Consider the following 22865-nt stretch of genomic DNA (forward strand, 5'->3'; position numbering starts at 1 on the left):
TGCCAATATATAGTAACCTATGTCTAAGGATTACAGAATAAAGTTGTTTTTTATAGTACCTGATCACCTATTAACAAAAACCTAGTACAAAATCCCTCGTTACTTTCCCAGCCTCCAAAATAATTAAAAAATACAAACCATGGAGAGGGATACAACTTCGTCCAGTAGAAAAGGGAGAGTGCAAATATGAGGTTCTGTTATCCCAGTCATCAGGCAAGGAAAAGGATGTTGTGCCAGTAGGTTGAGATACCTAATGGAAGGAAAACATTCTGTAGTAGTAAGGCTTTTCCAGGATTAAAATTATTCCCAGCGCTCTAATGAAAGTAGCCTGAGTTGTCAGATAGGCAACCAGGAAAGAGAAAAGACCTGACTTTCCTGAACTGAAAGGAGCCTCTTGTGTTTTAGATTTTTTTTTTTTTTTTTTTTTTTTAAGGTACTGGGGCCCAGGATTGAACCCTGGACCAAATGATGTCATTCATGTGTCTCTGTCCATATAGAAGAGGGCAGTGGTGAACGATAGCTCTGATAAAGAAATCTGTACTAGATTTGTAAGTTATCAGGTTAACTTTATATCAAGATTGAATACTGTCCCTTCCTGGTTGTACTTTTTGACATCTTCACCTTCTTTTCCTGCAGGTATCATATACAAAAGAGGACAGAAAATTCTCCCCATTTTAGTGATGGTCATAAGAATCTGGCTTTTGGTAGAAAGATTGTGGATAGCATGAAACTCATAGCTTCTCCTCTGAAGCAATATAGTGCTCAAACACTTCCAACTTTCCCTTTCTACTCAGTGACTTAAGCAAGAGAACAAGCAATAAAAGAATTTCTAATAAAACAAAAATTTTAAAAATATGCTCATGTATATGTACATATATATGTAAAATGCTAAATATCTGGATTAAAACAGAGAAAAATTATATGCATATATATGTAAAGATGACTATATGTTCTATAGAAACCAAGTACCTAATAAACAACTCCTGACTACAAGGATACAGGGTAGATAGACATTACCCTTGAAATAGGAAGCTATAGATAAAGTGAGTGCTGGAAACAGAAAAGTTATCACCAAGGAAACACTGACACCAGAGCTACAGATTAAAAAAAAAAGGTACAGAACTATGCAATTTCCAATACCAGCAAAGAAATGTTCAGACTCACCTTGTTTGTCTCTGGCACCTGTCCTGCTGAGACTTGCCATCTGCTAATTAACAGTCCTGATCCCACTCGATCTTGCATAAATTTTAGATTCCCTGATGAAAGCAGTTGCTGAGCTCTGTGCTGCCAGTTCACGGTTCTTTCAATCATATATCGAAGAGCATCTCCCTCAGGAAGGCGAACTCGGATACGCTGCAGGGAGGCCAGCAGGGGCAGAATTTTCTCTAAGGGAGGTTTCTCTGACCTCCGACAATGGGGACAAAGCCAGACTCGGGGACCTTGGGAAATACTCAGTACTGCCACACAGCTAGTGTGGAAAGCATCTCTGCAGAGTTCACATTGGATCATAGGAGCAGCTGGGGCCTTCTGACATAGGCAGACTTTCATCTCCACATCTTGGACAGGTGACAGCAATTTACCTTCATTGGCAAGTCTGAGAGACTGCAAGGCTTCCATTTCCTTTAGACGAGCTTCCCCAAGTGTTGCCATCTGAAAAGGAGTTACAAATCAAGGACAAGGACATAGAGAACTCAGTGGTCCCCCTAAAACTCAAGGTTCTAGGGTTTAAGAGGATGGGGTCCAGAGAGGATTACCTGCATTCAAATCCTGGACTGCCTCACATTAAACCATGTACCTTGGGCAGCATACTCTGACAAAATTTCATCATGTAAAAATGGAGATAATTACATTATGTGCCCCACAGGGCTGCAATGATATGAAATAATCAGTGAGATTAATCATATTCACTATGTTATGCTACCATTACCAATCATTAATAAAACCTTCCCATCACCCCAAGAAGAAACTCTGCACCCATTAAATATTAACTCCTTATTCCCTCCCTGCCTCTGGTAACCTATAGCTTATTTTCTGTCTCTACAAATTTGCATTTCTATATATTTCATGTAAGTAAAACCAACAATATCTATTCTTTGACTCAACATGATGTCTTCTAAAGTTCATATCCATATACTTGAATGTATCAGGATTTCACCTTTTTTAGGTTGAAATTATATTCGCCCAAATGTATATACCATATTTTATTCATTCATCTGCTGGTAGACATTTGGGTTGCTTCCACCTTTAGGCTATTGTAAATAGTGCTGTTATGAATGTCAGGGTATAAATATCTGTTCGACTCTCTACTTTCAGTTCCTTTGGGTATTTACCTAGAAGTGGAATTGATGGATCACATGGTTAATTCTACACTTAACTTTTTGAGGAACCACTAAACTGTTTTCCACAGCAGGGACAGCATTTTACATTAATATCAATAATATTCAAGGATTCCTACTTCTCTGCATCCTCACCAACATCTGTTAAGAGTACATTCTGTTTTTTTATTAACAGCCAATCCAGTGGATACGAAATGGTACCTCATTGTGGTTTTGAGTTTCATTTCCCTAATGGCTAAATGATGTTGGGAATCTTCTCACCTGCTTATTTCGCCATTTGTATATCTTCTTTGGAGAAATGTTTTTTCATGTCCTTGACCCATTTCTTTAATGGTGTGGTTTGTCCTTCTGTTGTTGAATTATGTAGGAGTTCCTTGTATATTCTGAATATTATGTCCTTGTCAATATGTGGTTTCTAAACATTTTCTCTTTCTGTAGACTGTCTTTACAATTTCTTAGTAATGTCCTTTGATGTACAAAATCTTTAAATCTTGATGAAGTCCAATTGATAAAGGAGTTTTATAGTACTATCTCTTATGTAGGTCATTAATTCATTTTGAACTAATTTTTGAGTATGGGATATGAGTTAGGGGTTCACTTTTATTCTTTTGCATGTAGATATCCAGTTTTCCCAGCACCCTTCCCTGAGACTATTCTTTATCGATTAAGTGGACTTTGTCAAAAATAACTAGCCAATAGGGTAAGTAAGGGCTTATTTCTCAATTCTATTACACTGGTCTAATGTCTGACCTTTGTGCCAATACCATAGTGTTTTGATTACTGTAGCTTTGTGGAACAATTTGAAATCAGAGTCTGTTAATTTTGTTCTTCTGACAGATAGTTTTGGCTATTCAGGGCTTCTTGCCCTTCCGTATGAATTTGATTGTTGGCTTTTCCATTTCTGCAGAGGCTACTGGAATTTTCATTGGGATTGTGTTAAAAATGTCAATCACTTTGAATAGGAAGTACTGACATCTTTATATTAAGTATTCTGAGCCATGAACATGGGAGCTTTCCATTTAAGTCTTAACTTTTTTTCCTTAATTTTTAATTGACTTCTCCTCACCCCCTCACTGTATGCATTTGCTGTGTCTCTTTGCTGTGTGCTAGTCTTCTTTTTATGAGGTACTAGGAACTGAACCTGGGAACTATGATGCAGTAGGGAGGCACCTAATTGCTTAAGCCACCTCCCCTACCTGCTTTGACTCTGATTATATTTTCCTCCTGTCTCTTATTGCATCAACTAGCTGTTTTGCTCGTCTTCTTTAGGAGACATCGGGAACTGAACCTGAGACCTCCCATGCGACAGGCAGGAGCTCAATCGCTTGAGCCACATCTGCTTCCCCTTTAATTTCTTTTGCAGGTTTCCATGTACAAATCCTTTACATCCTTTGACAAATTTATTTATATTTTATTCTTTTAGTTGCTATTGTAATTTTCTTGAGTTCCTTTTTGCTTTGCTCATTGCTGGTAAACAGAAACTTCAATGATTTTTGTGTGTTGATCTTGTAACCCTTGTCACTTTGCTGAATTCATTTATTAGCTCTAGTAGCTGTCTTGTAGATTCTTGGGGATTTTCTATTAATAGATCATGTCACCTGAGAAGCAAGGATAATTTTACTCCTTCCACGTGGAATGTCTTTTCTTTTTCATGCCTAATTGCTCTGGTTAGAACTTCTAATACAATGTTGATTATCAATAATGATAGTGGGCATCCTTGTCTTATTCCTGACCTTAGAGGGCAAGTTTTCAGTCTTTCACCATTGAATATATTAGTTGAGGGTTCTTCATATATGCCCCCTTTATCATGTCAAGAAAGTTTCTTTCTATTCCTAGTTTTCTAATTGTTTTTTATTAAGAAGGGGTGATGGATTTTGTCAAATGCATTTTCTTCATCAATTGAGATGATCATATATTTATTTTTTTTATTCTATAAATATGGTAATTATATTAACTCATTTTTTTATGTTGACCCAGACCCACTGTTTGCTATCTGGGATAAATCCCACTTGATCATGGTATATAATTCTTTTCATGTGCTGTTGGATTCAGTTTGCTAGTATTTTGGTGAGGATTTTTGCATCTATATTCAAACGGGATACTGGTCTGTAATTTTTTCTTTTTTTGGTAGTGTCCTTATCTGACTTTAGAATTAGGGTGACATTGACCTCATAGGATAAGTTAGGAAGTGCACTGTCCTGTAATTTTCTGGAAGAGTTTGAGCAGAACTGGTGTTAATTCTTCTTGGAATGTTGGTAAAATTCTTTTTTTTTTTTTTTTAAAGATTCCTTTATTTACTTATCTCCCCTCCCCCCCAGTTGTCTGCTCTCTGTGTCCACTGGCTGTGTTCTTATGTGACTGCTTCTATCCTTTTCAGTGGTACCGGGAATCTGTGTTTCTTTTTGTTGCATCATCTTGTTGTGTCAGCTCTCCGTGTGTGCAGTGCCATTTTTGGGCAGGCTGCACTTTCTTTCGCACTGGGAGGCTCTCCTTATGGGGTGCACTCCTTGCCCGTGGGGCTCCCCTACACAGGGGATACCCATGTGGCACAGCACTCCTTGCATGCATCAGCCCTGCGCATGGGCCAGCTCCACAGAGGTCAAGGAGGCCCAGGGTTTGAACCACGGACCTCCCATGTGGTGGGTGGACTCCCTATCCATTGGGCCAAGTCCGCTTCCCAAAATTCATTATTGAAGTCATCTAGTCTTGGGTTCTTCTCTGTGGGAGGTTTCTGATTACTGCTTTAATCTTTTTAACTAGCTGTTGGTCTGTTTCTTCTTGAGTCAGCATAGTTAGTGTGTTTCCAGGAATTTGTCTATTTCATCTACATTTATCTAATTTGCTGGTGTAACATTGTTCATAGTAACCACTTATAATCCTTTTTATTTCTGTGGGTGTTCAGTAGTAATGCCCCCTTTCATTTCTGATTTTAGTTATTTGCAGGACTCTTTATCAGTTTAGCTTAAGTTTTGTTAATTTTATCGATCTTTTCAAATAACTGATTTTTGTTTCATTATTGTTTTTCTATTCTGTATTTCATATATCTTCATATATCTTCATATATCTTCTCCACTCTAATCTTTATTATTTCCTTTCTTCTACTCATTTTGGGTTTAGTTTGCTGTCCTTTTTCTAGTGCTACCAGGTGTGAGGTTAGGTTACTCATTTGAGATATTTCTTCTTTTATAATGTAAGCATTTACAGCTATGCATTTCCCTCCCAAGCACTGCCTTTGTTACAGCACATGTTTTGGTATGTTGTTTTCGTTTTCAATCATCTCAAGATTCTTATTTCCTAACTTCCCTTGTGATTTCTTCTTTGACCCACAGACTGTTTAGGAGTGCATTGCCTGAGGACTCAAGAGACAAAGGACTCACTTCTTTCTCATAAAAATAACTAAGGGACAGGTAGAAATGGTCTGGAAAAAAGTTCTAGGGCTTAGAATACCAGGGGAGGGCTGGACACTACCCAGAAGAGAGAGGCGCAAAGGAAAAGAATCTCAATATGAAAACTCTGAGTAAAAGGTGCAGCTGCAGGTACCCATCCCTTCACCTTCAGAGTGAACAGCACTGAGCCACCTCCCCAGGAAAGGGGAGAGAGAGGGACACAGCCTAAAGCTGATTCAGCTTTCAGCCAACACATTTAGTCTGCCGGGTATCATGAGCTCTTCCAGGCTAGGTGGGGCTGTGCCACTGTTTCCCCTCGAAGCCGGAATGAGACTAAAGAGATGCAACTCTCTCAAACACCCTCCCTAATGAGCAGGTCTAATTGTTGAGGATGCAGAGGGGGGTGGAATTATTTCCTACCCAGGAAAAGGGAGAGGAATGCTAGCAAAGGTTAGAGAACAGCTTCTGAGAAAGTCTGATTTCCCAGGCTCTGAATAGCCCTGAGACAGGATCCTCCATCACATTGTTCCCACCAGAGTTGCAGTGAAAACATACCAGCCAGGGTTTGAACTGACAGGTCTGCCTAACAGCACCATCTGCTGGCAGACCATGGAAGTTCATGTGAGAAAACTAAAAGTAAATAAATAAGAGGCTTTTATGGCATTTACAACCACCCACCCAGGGACCTTGGAAGCAGGTGTGCAAGCCATTACTGGGTCCATGACGCAGATTTAAGCAGTTAAATATTAATAATCCTAACGAGCAAGAACAGGTTGAACCAGTAATCAAAGAACAGCAGTAACATGCAGCCTCCTACCATGAGTCCATATGCAAGAGAAAGAAATTGAGCATCAGCTTAAACTCGCCATCATAAACAGATGCCTAGACATCGGCAAAAAAGGAAAATACGGTTCAAGCAAAGGAATATATCTAAGCAGGATGAGATGCACAATTTAAGACAACTAATCAACAAGGTTAACACAAAATCTCCTAAATCAAATCAATGAGTTGAAACACAGTATGGCTAAAGAGATAAAGGACATCAAGAAAACCCTGGGTGAGAACAAAGAATTTGAAAACCTACACAAAAAAATAACAGCTTACTGGAATGAAAGACACAAGAGGTAGCTCAAAAACACATTAGAGGGAAGCAGACAGGGCTCAACTGATAGAGCATTGGTCTACCATATGGAGAGTCCAGGGTTCCATCCCCAGGGCCTCCAGACCTGTGTGGTAAGCTGGCCCATGCACAGTGCTGCCGCGTGCAAGGAGTGCTGTGCCACGTGGTGTCCCCACGTAGGGGTGCCCCACACACAAGGAGTGTACCCTCCAAGGAGAGATGCCCCATGTGAAAAAAGCACAGCCTGCCCAAGAGTGGTTCCACACACATGGAGAGCTGATGCAGCAAGATGACACAATGAAAAAGAGACGCAGCTACCCAGTGCTGCAGGATAATGCAAGTGGCTGCAGAGAAACACACAGCAAATGGACACAGCAGAAAACCCGGAGGGGGGTGGGGAGAGAAGGGGAGAGAAATAAATCTTAAAAAAAAAAAAAAATCACACATCAGAGTCATACAGCAGAAGACTCAAAATGATAGAAAAAAGAATAAGTGATACAGAAGACAGAACAGGTGAAATTGAAGAGAGGGAAAAAATGGAAAGAATTAAGCAGGAGCAAAGGAATTTGCATAACACAAAGCACGACAACATTGTGTCATGGGATTTCCAGAAGGAGAAGTAAAGCGCAATGGGGCAGATGGAGTATTTGAGGAAATAGCTGAAAATTTCCCAACTCTCACAAAAGAAATGAATTTACAAGCCCAAGTAGTAGTACAGGGTACTCAAATCAGAATAAATCTGAACAGACCTACTTCCAAACACATACTCCTCAGAATGTCAAATACCAATGATAAAGAGAAAATTCTGAAAGCAGCAAGGGAGAAGCAAACCATCACATTTAAGGGACTCCCAATAAGGCTTAGTGCAGATTTCTCATCAGAAACCACAGAGACAAGAAGATAATAGTAGGATACAATTAAGATACTGAAAGAGAAAAATTACCAATCAATAATTCTTTACCCAGCAAAATTGTCTTTCAAATGTGAAGGTTAGTTTAAATTATTCACAAATAAACAAAACCTAAGACAGTTCATAAAAAGGAATCTGGTTTTGCAGGAAGCACTAAAGGGAGCCCTACAGCCTGAAAGGAAGAGACAGTAGAAAGAGGCTTGATGGAGAGTGTAAAAGGGAAGACTATCAGAAAGGATAACTAAAAGAGTAAGAAAACAGATGAAAATAAGGTATGACTAAGAAAGCCAAAGAATAAAATGGTAGAAGTAAATTAATGCATTTACAGTAATATCATTGAACGTGAATGATTAAACTCCCCAATCAAAAGACATAGGCTGGGGAAGCACATGTGGCTTAAGCAACTGGGCTCCCATCTGTCATGTAGGAGGTGCAGGGTTCGATGCCCAGGACATCCTGGTGAAGGCAAGCCGGCCCGTGTGGCAAGGTTGCCCATGCAAAGTGCTGGCCTGTGCGGGGAGCTGGCACAGCAAGATGACACAACAAAAAGAGACAGAGGAGAAATAATGAGATGCAGCAGACCAAGGAGCTGGTGTAAGAGAATGATCACCTCTCTCCCACTCTGGAAGGTCCCAGGATTGGTTCCCAGAGCTGCCTAATGAGAATATAAGCAGACACAGAAGAACACACAGCGAATGGACACAGAAAGGTAGACAATGGAGGGAGGGGGGAGAAATAAATAAATCTTAAAAAAAGAAAAAAAGATATAGGCTGAAAAAAAGAAAAATACAGGCTGACAAAATGGATAAAAAACAAAAGCTATCCATATGCTCTCTAATGGGATACAAATTGGCTGAAATCAAAAGATTGGAAAAAGATATTCCATGAAAACAGTAACTCTCAAAAGGGAGCAGGAAGTTATACAAATATCAGACAAAATAGACTTTAAATGCCAAAGAGTTGTAAGAGATGCAGAAGACCCTTATATATAAATAAAAGGAACAATCCACCAAGAAGTAGTGAATTTCTGTCACCAAACCAGGATGCCCCAAAATATATGAGGCAAACTCTGAGTTCAACACAACACTCACCATCAGGAGATAGAACAAATGGACAGAAGATTAACAAGGAAACAGAGAACTTGAATATGATAAAATAGTTAGATCTAATAGACATATATAGAATTTTGCATCCTGAATCAGTGGGTTATATATTCTTCTCAAGTGTTCATAGATCTTTCTCCAGGATAGACCACATGTTGGGACCCCAGGTAAGTCTCAGTAAATATAAAAGGACTGAAATTATACAAAGCACCTTCTCATGTTGTAATGGAATGAAACTGGAAATCAACAGACAGGAAAGGTGAAATTTTGCAAATGTGTGGTGGCTCAACAATACACTCCTAAACAATCAGTGAATTAGTGAATAATAATATTGAGACAAATTAAAATGAGAACATAACTTATAAAAAAGTATGGGATACAATGAAGGCAGTGCTGAGGGTAAATTTTTACCTCTAAATGCCTGCATATAAAAAGAAGAGCTAAACAATTGACAGAATGCTAGAGAATAACCTAGGAACTGAAAAGCACAGTAAACTAAGAGATGGATGAGAATTGTGGTTGATGGTACAGATGCAAGAGTGTCCTTTGTGAGCTAGAGCAAATGTACATCTCTACTGCAGGGCGTTGGGAATGTGGAGATGCATGGGAAAAATACAGCTGGTGTGACCTATGGACTGTGGTTAGCAGTAATAATATTCTTGCATCTATACAAAAGATGTACTGTGTTGATAATGAGGCAGTATGGGAAATGTGAGCCAAATGTACACTATGGACATGGTAACAATCAGATGATATTATCTTATGTAGCAAATGTTCCACCAGTGTGGTGGGTTGATGGAGGCGTGTTGTTTGAGAACATGTGAATGCACATGTGAATGATTGTTTTATAAGTTTACAAGTTCTGTCATAAAAAATATATTTAAAAAATAATAATAGGGTGGGTTGGGGGAAAAACACATCAAATGTTAGATAAGGACTATGACTAGTAGTAAGATTTTGACAATATTCTTTCATAATTTGTTACAAATTATGTACAACATCTCACGACTATGCAAGGTGTTGGTGGAGGGGTGATATATGGGACCCCTGTATGATGTCATGCGTTTGCTTTGCAAGTTCACAACTTTACTACACACTTAATTGTTTATGTATGTTCATATATAAATGGTATAAAGACAATAATAGGGTTGATTGGGGGAAAATACTTTGGTTAGTAGTAATATTTTGACAATGCTCTTTAATCAGTACTTAAAAAGGCTTAACAACAACACAAGAAATTGGTGGTAGGGTTATGAGAGTCTTATATGATGTTATATATATTTGTTTTGTAAGTTCACAACTATTATTATATACTTACTGTTTATCTATGTTTATGTATGAGTGATAGACTTCAATAAATTAATTTAAAACAAAACACAACAAAAATGGGTGTATTGTGTGACAATAAAGTTGTAATCAGACATTGAACAGAACCCGAGTTAGTGAAATGTCCCTAACGCATAAACAAACGACATGTTAGAAGAACCCAAAGACGACTATGGTTGCATTCTCATAGGTGATGATGAAAAGTGGGAGAACAGTGGTGGCAAAATCATACAGAACAATTCAATATTTAAAAATTGCATTATATTTTATGATTATAATAAATTATAAATTTATCCACAAAAAAAGAAGAAGAAAAAGAGCTAAAATCAAAGATTTCACTGAATTGGAGAAACTACAAAAAGAACAGCAAACTAATCCTGAAGCAAGCAGAAAGAAATAAAGATTAGAACAGGGAAGCAGATGTAGCTCCAATGACCGGGCTCCCGTCTACCATATAGGAGGTCCAGGGTTCAACTCCCCAGGCCACCCAGTGAAGGCAAGCTGGCCGGGGGAAGAGAGCTGGCTCACATGAGTGCTGATCTACGCAGGAGTGCTGGCCCGAGCAGAGAGCTGGTGCAGCAAGATGATGCAACAAAAAGAGACACAGAGGAGAGGCAGTAAGAGACACAACAGACCAGGGAGCTAAGGTGGTGCATGAGAGCACCTCTCTCCCACTCTGGAAAGCCCCAGGATCAGTTCCCGGGTGTCACCTAAAAGAGAACAAGCAGACACAGGGAGCGGACAATGGCGGGGGGTGGGGGTGGGGGCATAAATAAATCTTAGAACAGAAATAAATGAAATTGAGAACAACAAAATAGGAAAATCAACAAAACCAAAAGCTCATTCTTTGAGAAGATCAACAAAATTGACAAACCTTTAGCTAGACTAACAAAGAAAAAAAGAGAGAAGATGCAAATAAATAAAATCAGAACTCAAAGGGGGGATGTTACAACTGACCCCACAGAGATAAAAAGATAAAAGGTTATTATAGTAAACCACATGCCAACAAATTAGACAACCTAGATGAAATGGACCAATTCCTAGAAACACACAACCTACATTGCCTGTACAAGAAACAAGAACTCAACAAACCAATCATATTTTAAGATTGAATGAGTCATCAAAAATCTCCCAAGAAAGAAAAGTCCAGGACCAGATGGCTTCACAGGTGAATTACACCAAGCATTGCATGAAGAATTAATACCAACCCTGTTTAAACTTTTCCAAAAAATTGAAAAGGAGGGCAAATTACCCAACACATTTTATGAAGCCAACTCACCCTAATACCAAAATCAGATAAGATACAAGAAAATAAAATTCCAGACCAATCTCTCAAACCAGAGCATATCAAAAGAATTATACACCATGACCAAGGGCATTTATTTCTGGTGTGCGAGGGTGGTTCAACACAAGAAAATCAAGTAATGTAATATAGCACTTTAATAAACTGAAGGGGAAAAAAAAACATATAATCATCTTTATCAATGCAGAAATGACATTCAACAAAATTTACCATCCTTCTTGACAAAAACACTTTTAAGATACGAGTAGAAGGAAAGTTCCTCAACATAATAAAGGGCATATATCAAAAAGCCAGAGCCAACATCATTATCAATGGGAAAAGGTTGAAAGCTTTCCCTCTAAGATCGAGAATAAGACAAAGATGTTCACTGTCACCAGTGTTAATAAACACTGTACTGAAGTTCTAGCTAGAGCAATTAGACAAGAAAAATAAACAAATAAATGGCATCCAAACAGGAAAAGATAAAGTAAAACTTCCACTATTTGCAGGCAATATGATCTTATATTTAGAAAATTCTGAAATGTCTACATCAAAGCTACCTGAGTTAAAGAGTTCAGGGAAGTGGCAGGATACAAGATCAACATGGGGAAGCGGATTTGGCTCAAATGACAGAGCGTCCGCCTACAACATGGGAGGTTCAGGATTCAAACCCAGGGCCTCCTGACCCATGTGGTGAGCTGGCCCACATGCAGTGCTGATGCCCACAAGGAGTGCTGTGCCAAGCAGGGGTGTCCCCCGCGTAGGGGAGCCCCACGCGCAAGGAGTGCACCCTGTAAGGAGAGCCACCACACACAAAAAAACCACAGCCCACCCAGGAGTGGCACCGCACACACAGAGAGATGATGCCAACAGAAAGAGACACAGATTCCTGGTGCTGCTGACAAGAAATGCAAGCAGACACAGAAGAACACATAGCAAATGGATACAGAGAGCAGACAGCTGGGGGGGTGGGGGGGGGAAGAGATAAATAAATAAATCTTTTTGAAAAAAGATCAACATGCAAAAATCAGTAGTGTTTTTTAAATTTGTCTTTATTTTTTTAAATGTTACATTAAAAAAATATGAGGACCTCATATACTCCCCACCCCCCTCACCCCACTCCTCCCATAACAACAACCTCCTCCATCATCATGGGACATTCACTGCACTTGGTGAATACATCTCTGAGCACCGCTGCACCACATGGTCAATGGTCCACATTATAGTTTACACTCTCCCCCAGTCCACCCAGTAGGACATGGGAGGACATCCAATGTCCAGTAACTGTCCCTGCAGTACCACACAGGACAACTCCAAGTCCTGAAAATGCCCCCACATTACATCTCTTCTTCCCACTCCCCACCCTCAGCAGCTACCATGGCCACTTTCTCCATCTCAATGCTACATTTACTTCCATTACTAATCACAATAATTCCAGAATAGAATATCATTAAGTCCGCTCTAATCCATACTCTATTCCTCCATCCTGTGGACCCCTGGGATGGTTATGTCCACTCCACCTCTGTATCGAGTCTGTGTATTAGTATTGAAAAATCAGGGGAAATCAGGGAAAAAATACCTACTCGTATTCATTGAATATGAGTAGGTATTCATTCCTACTCAAATACCTAGGAATGAATTTAATAAAAAAACCTGTATTCAGAAAACAATAAACATGGCTAAAAGAAAAAAAACGACCTAATTAAAAGGAAAGGCACTCCATGTTTATGGTTTGAAAGACTAAATATCATGACAATATCAATCCTATCCAAACTTATTTATAGATTCAATGCAATACTTGTATTAGTCTGCCAAAGGGGTGCTGATGCACAGTAACAGAAATCTGCTAGCTTTTATAATGGGTATTTATTGGGGGTAAAAGCTTACAGTTACAAGGCCCTAAAGAATCCAACTCAAGGTTGCTTTCTCACCAAAGTCAGCTGCCACATGCTGAAACAAGATGGTCACTGATTTCTGTGAGGGTGCACCCTTCCCCTCTGGGCTTTCTCTCTCTCAGCTGCAGGCTAACATAGGGCCTGTCTATTAGCACTTCCTCTCTCTCCTGGTATAGGGCTCGTTTCTTTCTAGGCTTTCTGTATCAGTCTCGGCTCTCTTCCCAAAGTCAGCTGTAAGGTATCAGGCAAATGGTTCATCTCTCTCTGGGGCCCCAGGGTCAAAAAACAACAGAGCTCTCTTTTCCCATGTTTTCTTGAATAAGTGTCCATTTATGTCGGCCCACCAATGGGGTGGGGACTCAATCTGAGTCATGCCTAACTGACATGGCCAAAGCCCTAATCTTAACAGGTAATTTAATCAACAACATCTCAGCTGAATCTAATGCAATCAAAGGTATCACTCACAGAGGAATAGATTAGTTTACAAACATAATCTTTCTCTTTTTGGGATTCATAAAATAATCTCAAACAGCCACAAATACCAATCAAAATTCCAAAAGTCAACTCTACAGAAAGAGAAAATTGCAAATTTATTTGAGAGGGAAAGGGTATCCAAAAAGCCAGAAACACCTAAAATGAAGAGCAATGTGGAAGGACTCTCACTGCCTGACCTTGAATCATACTACAAAGCTACAGCAGTCAAAAAATAGCATGATATTGTCATAAAGATAGACACACTGATCAGTGGAACAGAGTCCAGAAATAGATCCTCACCTCTACAACCAACTGGTTTCTGACAAACCTACCAATAGGACCAAACAATCTCTTCAACAAGTGGTGCTGGCAGAACTGGATATTCATAACCAAAAAAATGAAAAAGGACCCCTATCTCACTCCCAATACAAGAATGAACTCAAAATGGATCAATAAAACTACTAGAAAAAAATATAGGGAAACATCTTCAAGATCTTGTGGTAGGTAGTGGTTTCTTGGTACTTATATGCAAAGTGTGAGCAACAAACAAAAAAATAGATAAATAGGACCTACTCAAAATTAAACATTTTTGCACCTCAAAGGACTTTGTAAAAAGGGTGAAAAGGCAGCCGACTCATAAGAGAAAATACTTGGAAATCACATATCTGATAAGAGTTTAATATCCACGACACATAAAGAGATGCTACAACTTAACAATAAAAAGACAGACGACCCAATTAAAAAATGGACAAAAGACTTGAACAGACCATTTGTCCAAAGAAGAAAAAGAAAAAAAAAAAAAAAAAGAAATAGCCAAAAAAACACATGAAGAAATGCTCAACATCACTAATAATTAGGGAAATTCAAATTAAAACTACAATGAGATATCATTTCACACCTCTTAGAATGGCCACTGATTAAAAAGACATACATAAAAGATAACAGATCTTATGGTAATAAAAGGCACAATGCAAGAAATTTTTTGGCTTTGTTTTGGGAGAAGGATTACAGAAACGTTAGAACTATGGCAGGGGAGGATCACTGGTCCTGGGTGTCACTGGTGGGGGGATATGTGGGAAAGGATACTCCTGGGGCATGCCTCTATGGAATATGATTCCGTTCATTTGGTCATGGGGTGTTATCTCAGTGGGTGGAGACTCACACAATTACTAACAAAATATTAAATTCCCATCCTGGGGAGTCCTGTTACATTCTCTAACAGAGAGGCAAGAATCTCTAGAGTACAGAGACAGTGCCTAGTGAAAGAGGACACCAATATGCCAGGCCCTTGATATTGACTGTACACATGACCCTTATTCTTGTAAAATGGAAACTTAGCTTAGTAATACAAATTGCCTAAGAGTTACCTTCTGAAACCCCTGTTACTCAAATGTGGTCTCTCGCTAAGCCAAACTCAGCATATGGGCTTCCTGCCTTCCCCCTGCATGGGACATAACTACCAGGGATGGGCCTCCCAGAACCGAGGGATTATTACCAAGTGCCAACTAGTGATGCATTTGGAAAAAGACCTTAACTAAAAGAGGGAAATATTAAATACAAAAGAGTTTTTACAGCTAAGAGATTTCAAGGTTAATAGGGAAGTCACTCCAGAGGTTACACTTATGCACATCTTGGAAGGCTCTTGCTGCCACAGTAAGCAATGCCTCAAGCATTCCAGCGGTTACACTTATGCACATCTTGGAAGGCTCTGGCTGCCTGAGGGCTCTAGAGACATCTGGATCCTATAGGTAGGGCAGATAACCTCAAGAAATTGGCACCCCATTAGGGAGAGGTCTTACCTTGGAATATATTTTAACCTATCTCCCCAATGTAACAGAGTTACTCATTCATAATTTCTCTACACATGGTTCTTCTGCCCCTTTTATTTGAACCTATAATTAGCACTCCACCTATTAAACCTATGTCCCAGAGACTTAAATCTTTGGTCTGTTCATATGCTGGTTGAGACCTGTATTTCAGCAGAGATGCACACAATACCTACATTCCAGTTCATCAGACTCGGCCAGAACAACTAACAAAATGATAATAATGGATAACACCAATTCCAAAAAACAGTATCTACAAATGCAAGCAAGACAGTTCCATCCATCTGCCTCACGGGATCTAAATCCCCTCCCAATCAGGGGCAGAGTGGCCATCACCATCCAGAATTCCTCAAGACTGAGGAATGAACAAACCTAAGAGGAAATGCAACTATGGACCAAAGTAGACTTATTATTATTTTAGTAATGGAAGAACTTTTAACACTGATAAAAAGATAGTGGTCACCAAAAGTTATGAGGGAAGAGAGAAGAATAGGTACGAGGGGAGGGAGAAGAACTGCTGTAACATGGGGCATTTTGGGGACATTGAAATTGTTTTTGCATGGTATTGCAATGATGGGATACAGGCCATTGTACATTTTGTCAAAACCTATACAATTGTAAGGGCAAAGTAGAAATCATAATGTGAACTATAGATGATGGTTAGTAGCAATGCTACTGTTCTGTGTATCAATTATAACAAATGTACCATACTTATATAAGATGTTGACAGGGGAAAATGTGAGAGGACAAGTGGGTGGGGTATATGGGAATCCACTATAATTTCGATGTAACTTTTCTGTAACCTAAAACTTTAAAAATAAAGGTTAAAAAAAAAAAGATGGAAAACTCAAGTGTTGGAGAGGGTGTGGTGAGACAGGAATGTTTTATCACTGTTGGTAGGAATGTAGAATGGTATAGCCACTCTGGAAGGCTATTTGGCAGTTCCTAAGGAAGGTGAATATAGATTTACCATGTGACCTGGCAATACCACTACTAGATATATACCCAGAAGAACTTAAAGCAGTGCCATGAACAGACATCTGCACACAATGTTCATATCACATTATTTACAACTACCAAAAGATGGAAACAACCCAGGTGTCCATTAAGTAATGAATGGATAAATAAATTTTGGTGTTCATATATGATGGACTATTATGCAGAAGAAATGAAGTCATGAAGCATATGACAACATGGATGAACCTGGAGGACATTATGTTGAGTGAAAGAAGCCAGGCACAAAAAGACAAATACTGTATGATTGTGCTATTGTAAACTAAATAAAATTGTGCAAACTCATGGAGTTAATAATAATAGAACATAGGTCTACCAGAAAATAGAATGAGATTAGAGAATGGAAAGTTGAGGTTTAATCTGCGCAGAACTGGTAAAAACGGTGTTCGTAAATCTTTGAAAATGACAGAAATGGTGAAAGCAGTGCTAATATATGGGTATGACAGTGGTTCAAAGGGAAACTCTAACGACATGTTATGTTACTAGAAGGAAAGCTAAAAAATATAACATGGAACTGTATAGCACAGCAAAACCTTATATGAAATATGAGTTTGGGTAATATTACATATATGACTTTTTCTTTAAAACTGAACAAATACACATTAATGTTATAAGGTATTAATATCAGACAAAAGTACAACCAAAGTAAACTATGGACAGTAGCATATAGTAATATATTAATAATTTTCTATTAAGGGAAAAAAAGGAAATAGACTAAGTAAAAGAAACTAGATAAAAGGTCCTAAGTATTGTTTGACTCCATCAATACAAAATATAAATACAAACAAATTAGAGAGACGGAAATAGAATAGCAGCTATGTATGGCAGGGGATGGATAGAGATTGAGAGGTAATATATTAAGGGATAGAGTTTTTTGTTTGTTTTTTCATCTTTTATAATTATTAGTGGAATAATGAAAATGCTCTATTAATAACTGAAGTGATGAATGCACAACTATGTGATTATACTAAAAACACTGGTGGATAAACTGTATGCTTTATGACTATGTATCAATAAAATTGATTTAAAAAAGAACATTTTTAAAAAGGGCACTGCTTCATTTCCACCTAACTGAATTTTTCAGGTCTCCCTGTTCTTGATATCTAGCTTCATTTCACTGTGGTTGGAGAAGATACTTTGTATGATATCGATACTTAAAATTTATTGAGCTTGGGACCTAACATACAGTAATCAAGAGAACGATCTGTTTGTACTTGAGAAGAATGTACATTTTGCTGTTGCCGGATGAAATGTTCTATAATGTCCATCAGGTCCTGTAGGACATACCACTCTTAAAAGTCCAATTTCCTTGCACATTTATCTCCTAGAAAATTCACTTATCTTGAAACATACAGGCTTTTCACACCCTATGTATAGAAAGTTCTGAGGTTCTCTATTGGTTATTCAGCTCCCTTAGCTTTTGTGTGCTTCTAGAAAGGTACTTTAGGTAGATTAACAGGAGCCATTATGCAAAAGCAATCTATGTTTCTTACTATCTTTCAGCATTAAGTAGTGCTGGACACAGCAATGGAGAAAATAAAAACTGGATCCTTCATGAAAAATTTAAGTAGAAATCACTTTTTCAGACAAACTATTAAAAAAGACCATCAGGGCAAAGGTAAAGGCAAGTAATTTGCAAGGTTGCTTTTCTGCTGAAAGTTGTAATATATTCAAATTGTAAAGTCTCTCCTTGTAAAAAAAAAAAAAAAGCCAAGTTATATAGGAAAGTACTGAGTTAAGTATGTATGAATGACTTGAAAACACATAAACAGATGTAGAATCAACCTCACTGTAAAATGCTGATGTGATTCTGAATACATTTCTGAATATTACTTACAAACTAACTGTTCATAAATGGAACTTTTTTTTTACATGAATAGATTAAGCATTTACAGCACTCAAGGCATCCAATAGATAAACAAATCAAGGCATTACAAATTTACTCATTTATTTTACTCATTTTATTTCACCCAGGAAATAAAAATAGTATCCAAAGGGTGGCAAATATGAATCATTAGCCATGTCAGACTTAGCCATTACCACCTCAAATTTAATGTCCAGTTTCTTTGACCAGCTTCCCCAAGGAATGTAGGTCGGGCTCAAATAAGGATCCAATACACTTTAAAGTATATTTCTTATTGTAAATTGGTAAGTTGGCATTGCAGTTTCACCTATCTGTTACGTTTGATCTCTTAGTCAGCTTCCCTAGATCAACCCATGGGAACTGAAAAGACAAGAGTTCTTAAACCTCCAAGCCTCAGACTGAAAGGCTTTTCCCTAACTCTTCTGCACTTCTGTGCATCTTCTGTTCAAAACTTTTACATTTAGCAAACAATTTTCAAAAAGTTTATTTGGTAAAATTGGGCTAATTTTTAAAGCCTTTCTTATATCTGACTTCCCAATATTCCTACAAACAAGAGTAGGTAGAAATTAGCCCTCCTCCCCATCGCCTTGCCGCAACAACAGAGAAAGTAAAAAGCAGGGGGAAGGGGTGAGCCCACTACATACAGCTGAAGCAGTCTCTTTGCTCTCAGTTAAAGCTCTCTCCAGGTCACTCAGACTCTCTAATTTGGTGGTTCTCTTCTTCCCACTTGGGAAGGGCTCCTTTAACTTTCTCTGCTTCCTTTTCAATCCCAAAGCGCCAATATCACATCGAGGACATAGCACCTAAAGTGGGATGAAACACAACATCTGGTTAAATGGATTTCAGATAAAGCATTCAGAAGTTCCAAAATAAAAGCCTAAGTAGTGAGAAGGATATAAATTTCTTAATATATAACATTTTCTTAGGAAAATGCAGGCCTGAGGCCAGAAGATGCTCCTCTACTTTAAAAAAAAAAAAGGAAGAGAGCAGATGTAGCTCAAGTGGTTGAGTGTATACTTCCCATGTACAAGGTCTGGCGTTTAATCCCTGGTTAACTCCTTAAAAAAAAAAAAAGAAAGAAAGAAAAAGGCACATAAACAAAAAGCCCAACTCATGATGTGGCTCAGTAGTTGAATGCCTGATTTCCATGTGTGAGGTCCGGGGTACAATCCCAAGTACCCCCTAAAAAAGAAGAATAAAAATAAATAAGTTCTTACAAACGATTGACTTTGACTCCAGATTCAATTAAGCAATAAGTAAAAATGTGTTACGTACCTATTCTAGCCATGATGTGTGATCAATGTCAGTCCATCAGAAAATGCAAAGTGCAGCTAAGGTGCTTTATGTTGAATGGGTGAGATCATTTACCAGTTTGGTGGGAGAAGACCAGCCAAGGGTAAAAGTTCAATTTCAACAAAGATTGAGAATTTTCATAAATAGGAAAACATTCTTCCTTAGACACTGAATACTATCCTAAAGGTATCTAGAGAATATTTAAAAATTGCTTCACCATTAAGTTTTGAACTATCTCCTTGACTCTACTGGAAAAATTACTCACAGAACATAGATCACTGATGTCATCTTTGTATGTGCTGGACTACATGTTTTAACCAAGCTATGATATCTAAGATCTTGTAGATGTACTGGTTGCAAACTTACCTCTAAGAGAGAATATGGAGAATTCTCAGTCAAGAATGTATTAGCAGCACATTCTTTCCAAGCCTGAACCTCAGCTACTAGTGACTCCAATCTTGGTAAAGAATTCAGATGTACTGGGATAGATCGACCTCGTGCAACAAGTTCTATGAGTGTGTCTAACACTGGGACACGTCCTCCAGCCTAATAAAACAAGAAAAATTATTATAATTTAGACAGAAAAAATAATAACCATGTAAAAGTGAAAAAAAGCACAGAGCACATTCCCTGGTAACCTCTGTGTACCTGGGAACATGTATATCTGGCATAATCTGTCTGGTGGTGGCATATGGAGCTTGCCATCCCAACACTTGCCTTATGGGGTTCACAGAATACTGTGGAGAACAGTCAAGTTGTGTTGCATGGGGTAAGGGAACTGATGTTGTAGCACTAAGTGCAGTACTCAGGACTGAAGGAAACTGTTTCCTGGGGAAAAGGTGTATCTGTGTAAACGGGGGAATTCCTAGAGCCACAGGTACATGCCCAAGACAAGGCATATGAACAGGAAGGATCAGCAAGGCATCTATGCTTTGGCCTCAAACTATTCTTCAATCTCGTTTTATGGATAAGCTCTGAAGAACATTCTCATAGGTCAGTCTGCAAAGACTGGGAAAAGTGTTTCCTTTTTCCTTTTTTTTTTTAGTTCTTGGCATTCAAGGGAAGCTCAATCATAAACTAGCTGGATATAAGCTTAATGAATAGGCGCCTCAGAGTCTAACTACCAATGATAACACATTCAAATGTCAACATGTCCAGGTTTCAACACAAGACTGCAAACACCCAAGGCATTAGAAATCCGCAGTGAGAACGACCAGACCTGGAGCTTATCAGACAAAGATTAAAAAAAAAAAGGTTCCAAATATGCTCAAAGAGCTAAAGGATAAAATGGACAAAGAACTAAAGGCAGTCAGTAAAATAATAGATGAATTTAAAAAGAATATTAATCAAGAGATGGAAATTATGAAAAGGAGCCAAACAGATGTGCACACCACAGTAAAAGAAATTAAAATTTCCCTATAGGGGTTCAACACCAGATTGGAGCTGGCAGAAGAATGAGTGAACTTGAAGATAAGACAATGAAAATCAGCCAATCTGAGGAGCAAAGAAGAATGAAGAAAAGTGAAGGAGCAGATGTGGCTCAAGCAGTTGAGCACCCAATTCCCACACGGGAGTCCCAGGTTCCATTCCCAATGCCTCCTGAAAAAAAAACAAAGAAAACAACTCGGGGAAGCCAATGGCTCAGTGGTTGAGTGCCAGCTTCTCAAATAAGTCTCAGGTTCAATCCCTAATATCTAAAAAAAAAAAAGTGAACAGAGCCTGAGGAACTTATGGGACACCATCAAGTATATGAATATACTCATTGTGGGAGCCCCAGAAGGAAAAGGAAGGAGCTGAGAGAATACTCAAAGAAATAATGGCTGAAAACTCCCCATATTTTCGGAAAGGCATGAATATACACATTCAAGATGTTCAACAAACTCCAAATGGGATGAGTCAGTAATTTGGGACTCAGTGCATAAACAAGTATTTTGTGATAAGAACTACATAAAGATGGGAGAGTATAGGAACATAGTTTATATATACTATTGAAGTTAAGCTAGTATCAAAGCAAATGGAGTATTACAAATTTAGGATGTTAAATTTAAGCCCCATGGTAATGACAAAGAAAATATCAGAGGATATGCTAGTTAATAGAGGCAAATTATAATACAGGTTGCCATGAGTTAGAGGCAGGATAGGTTTCTGTTTAGAGAGATGGGGAAGTTTTAGCAAAGGGAGGGGATAAGGGTACTGAGGTGGTAAGGGTACTGCAAATTCATGAATGTGATTACTCCTATTGAATCGTATGCTTGGGAGTGGCTGAGATGGGAAAGTTCATGTTGTATCTATGATTCCACAACAGAAAAAAGAGCAACTAAAGAGACAATGACAATTAAATGCAAATCATGATTGTGGATGGGATCTAATAAGGCAGGACAAATGGCTCAAAAGGCCATTACTGGAAATGTAGAGACTTCCTATTTGGGATGATGTAAATGTTTTGGTAATGGTAGCACAATATTGTGATCACAATAAACAGCACTGAAATATATACTTGAATGTGGTTAAAGGAGAAAAGTTAGGTTTTAAATACGACAATAGAATAAAATTTTTTTTAAAAATCCATGGAGGGAAGTGGATGGGGCTCAAGTGATAGAGCTACTGCCTACCATACAGGAGGACTTGGGTTCAATCCCTGGGGCCTCCTGGTGAAAAAGAAGAGAAAGCATGCCCACGTGGTGAGCTAGTGCCCATGAGAGTGCCCACATGGTGAGCCAGTGCCCGTGCGAATGCCTATGTGGTGAGCCAGTGCCCCACACAAGTGAGTCACGCAGCAAGAGGATGACACATCAAAAGAGAAACAAGGGGAGAGTCAAGGTGAAGCATAGCAGAGACCAGGAACTGAGGTGGCACAATTGACAGGGAACCTCTCTCCCCATCAGACCTCTCCAGGCTTGAATCCTGGTGAATCCTAGAGGAGAGAAAACGAGAAGAGAAGACAACACAGACAGCAAAAACAGCAGGGTGGGAGGAGGGGAAAGGGGGAAAATAAATAAATCTTAAAAAAAAATCCATGTAACTACACTAAATGAA

General features: G+C 38.6%; 1 protein-coding gene across 7 annotated transcripts in view; it reads right to left on the bottom strand.

The window, feature by feature from the left end:
• Nucleotides 1-22865, bottom strand: part of KDM5B (lysine demethylase 5B) — a 106611-nt gene that overhangs the window by 4441 nt on the left and 79305 nt on the right. For all 7 annotated transcript variants that reach the window (XR_011645531.1, XR_011645530.1, XM_004481907.4 and 4 more), the window contains exons 21-24: nucleotides 20196-20375; nucleotides 19181-19339; nucleotides 1165-1650; nucleotides 139-250 (exon numbers count right to left, since the gene is read on the bottom strand). Coding sequence is in view for 5 of the 7 variants with exons in the window: in XM_004481907.4 (XP_004481964.3) it covers nucleotides 139-250; nucleotides 1165-1650; nucleotides 19181-19339; nucleotides 20196-20375 (937 nt within the window). In the remaining 2 variants the exon portion in view is untranslated. The remainder of the gene's footprint in view (nucleotides 1-138; nucleotides 251-1164; nucleotides 1651-19180; nucleotides 19340-20195; nucleotides 20376-22865) is intronic.

Source organism: Dasypus novemcinctus, chromosome 13 (genome assembly GCF_030445035.2).
Source record: "Dasypus novemcinctus isolate mDasNov1 chromosome 13, mDasNov1.1.hap2, whole genome shotgun sequence".
In the NCBI taxonomy this organism is placed as follows: Eukaryota; Metazoa; Chordata; class Mammalia; order Cingulata; family Dasypodidae; genus Dasypus; species Dasypus novemcinctus.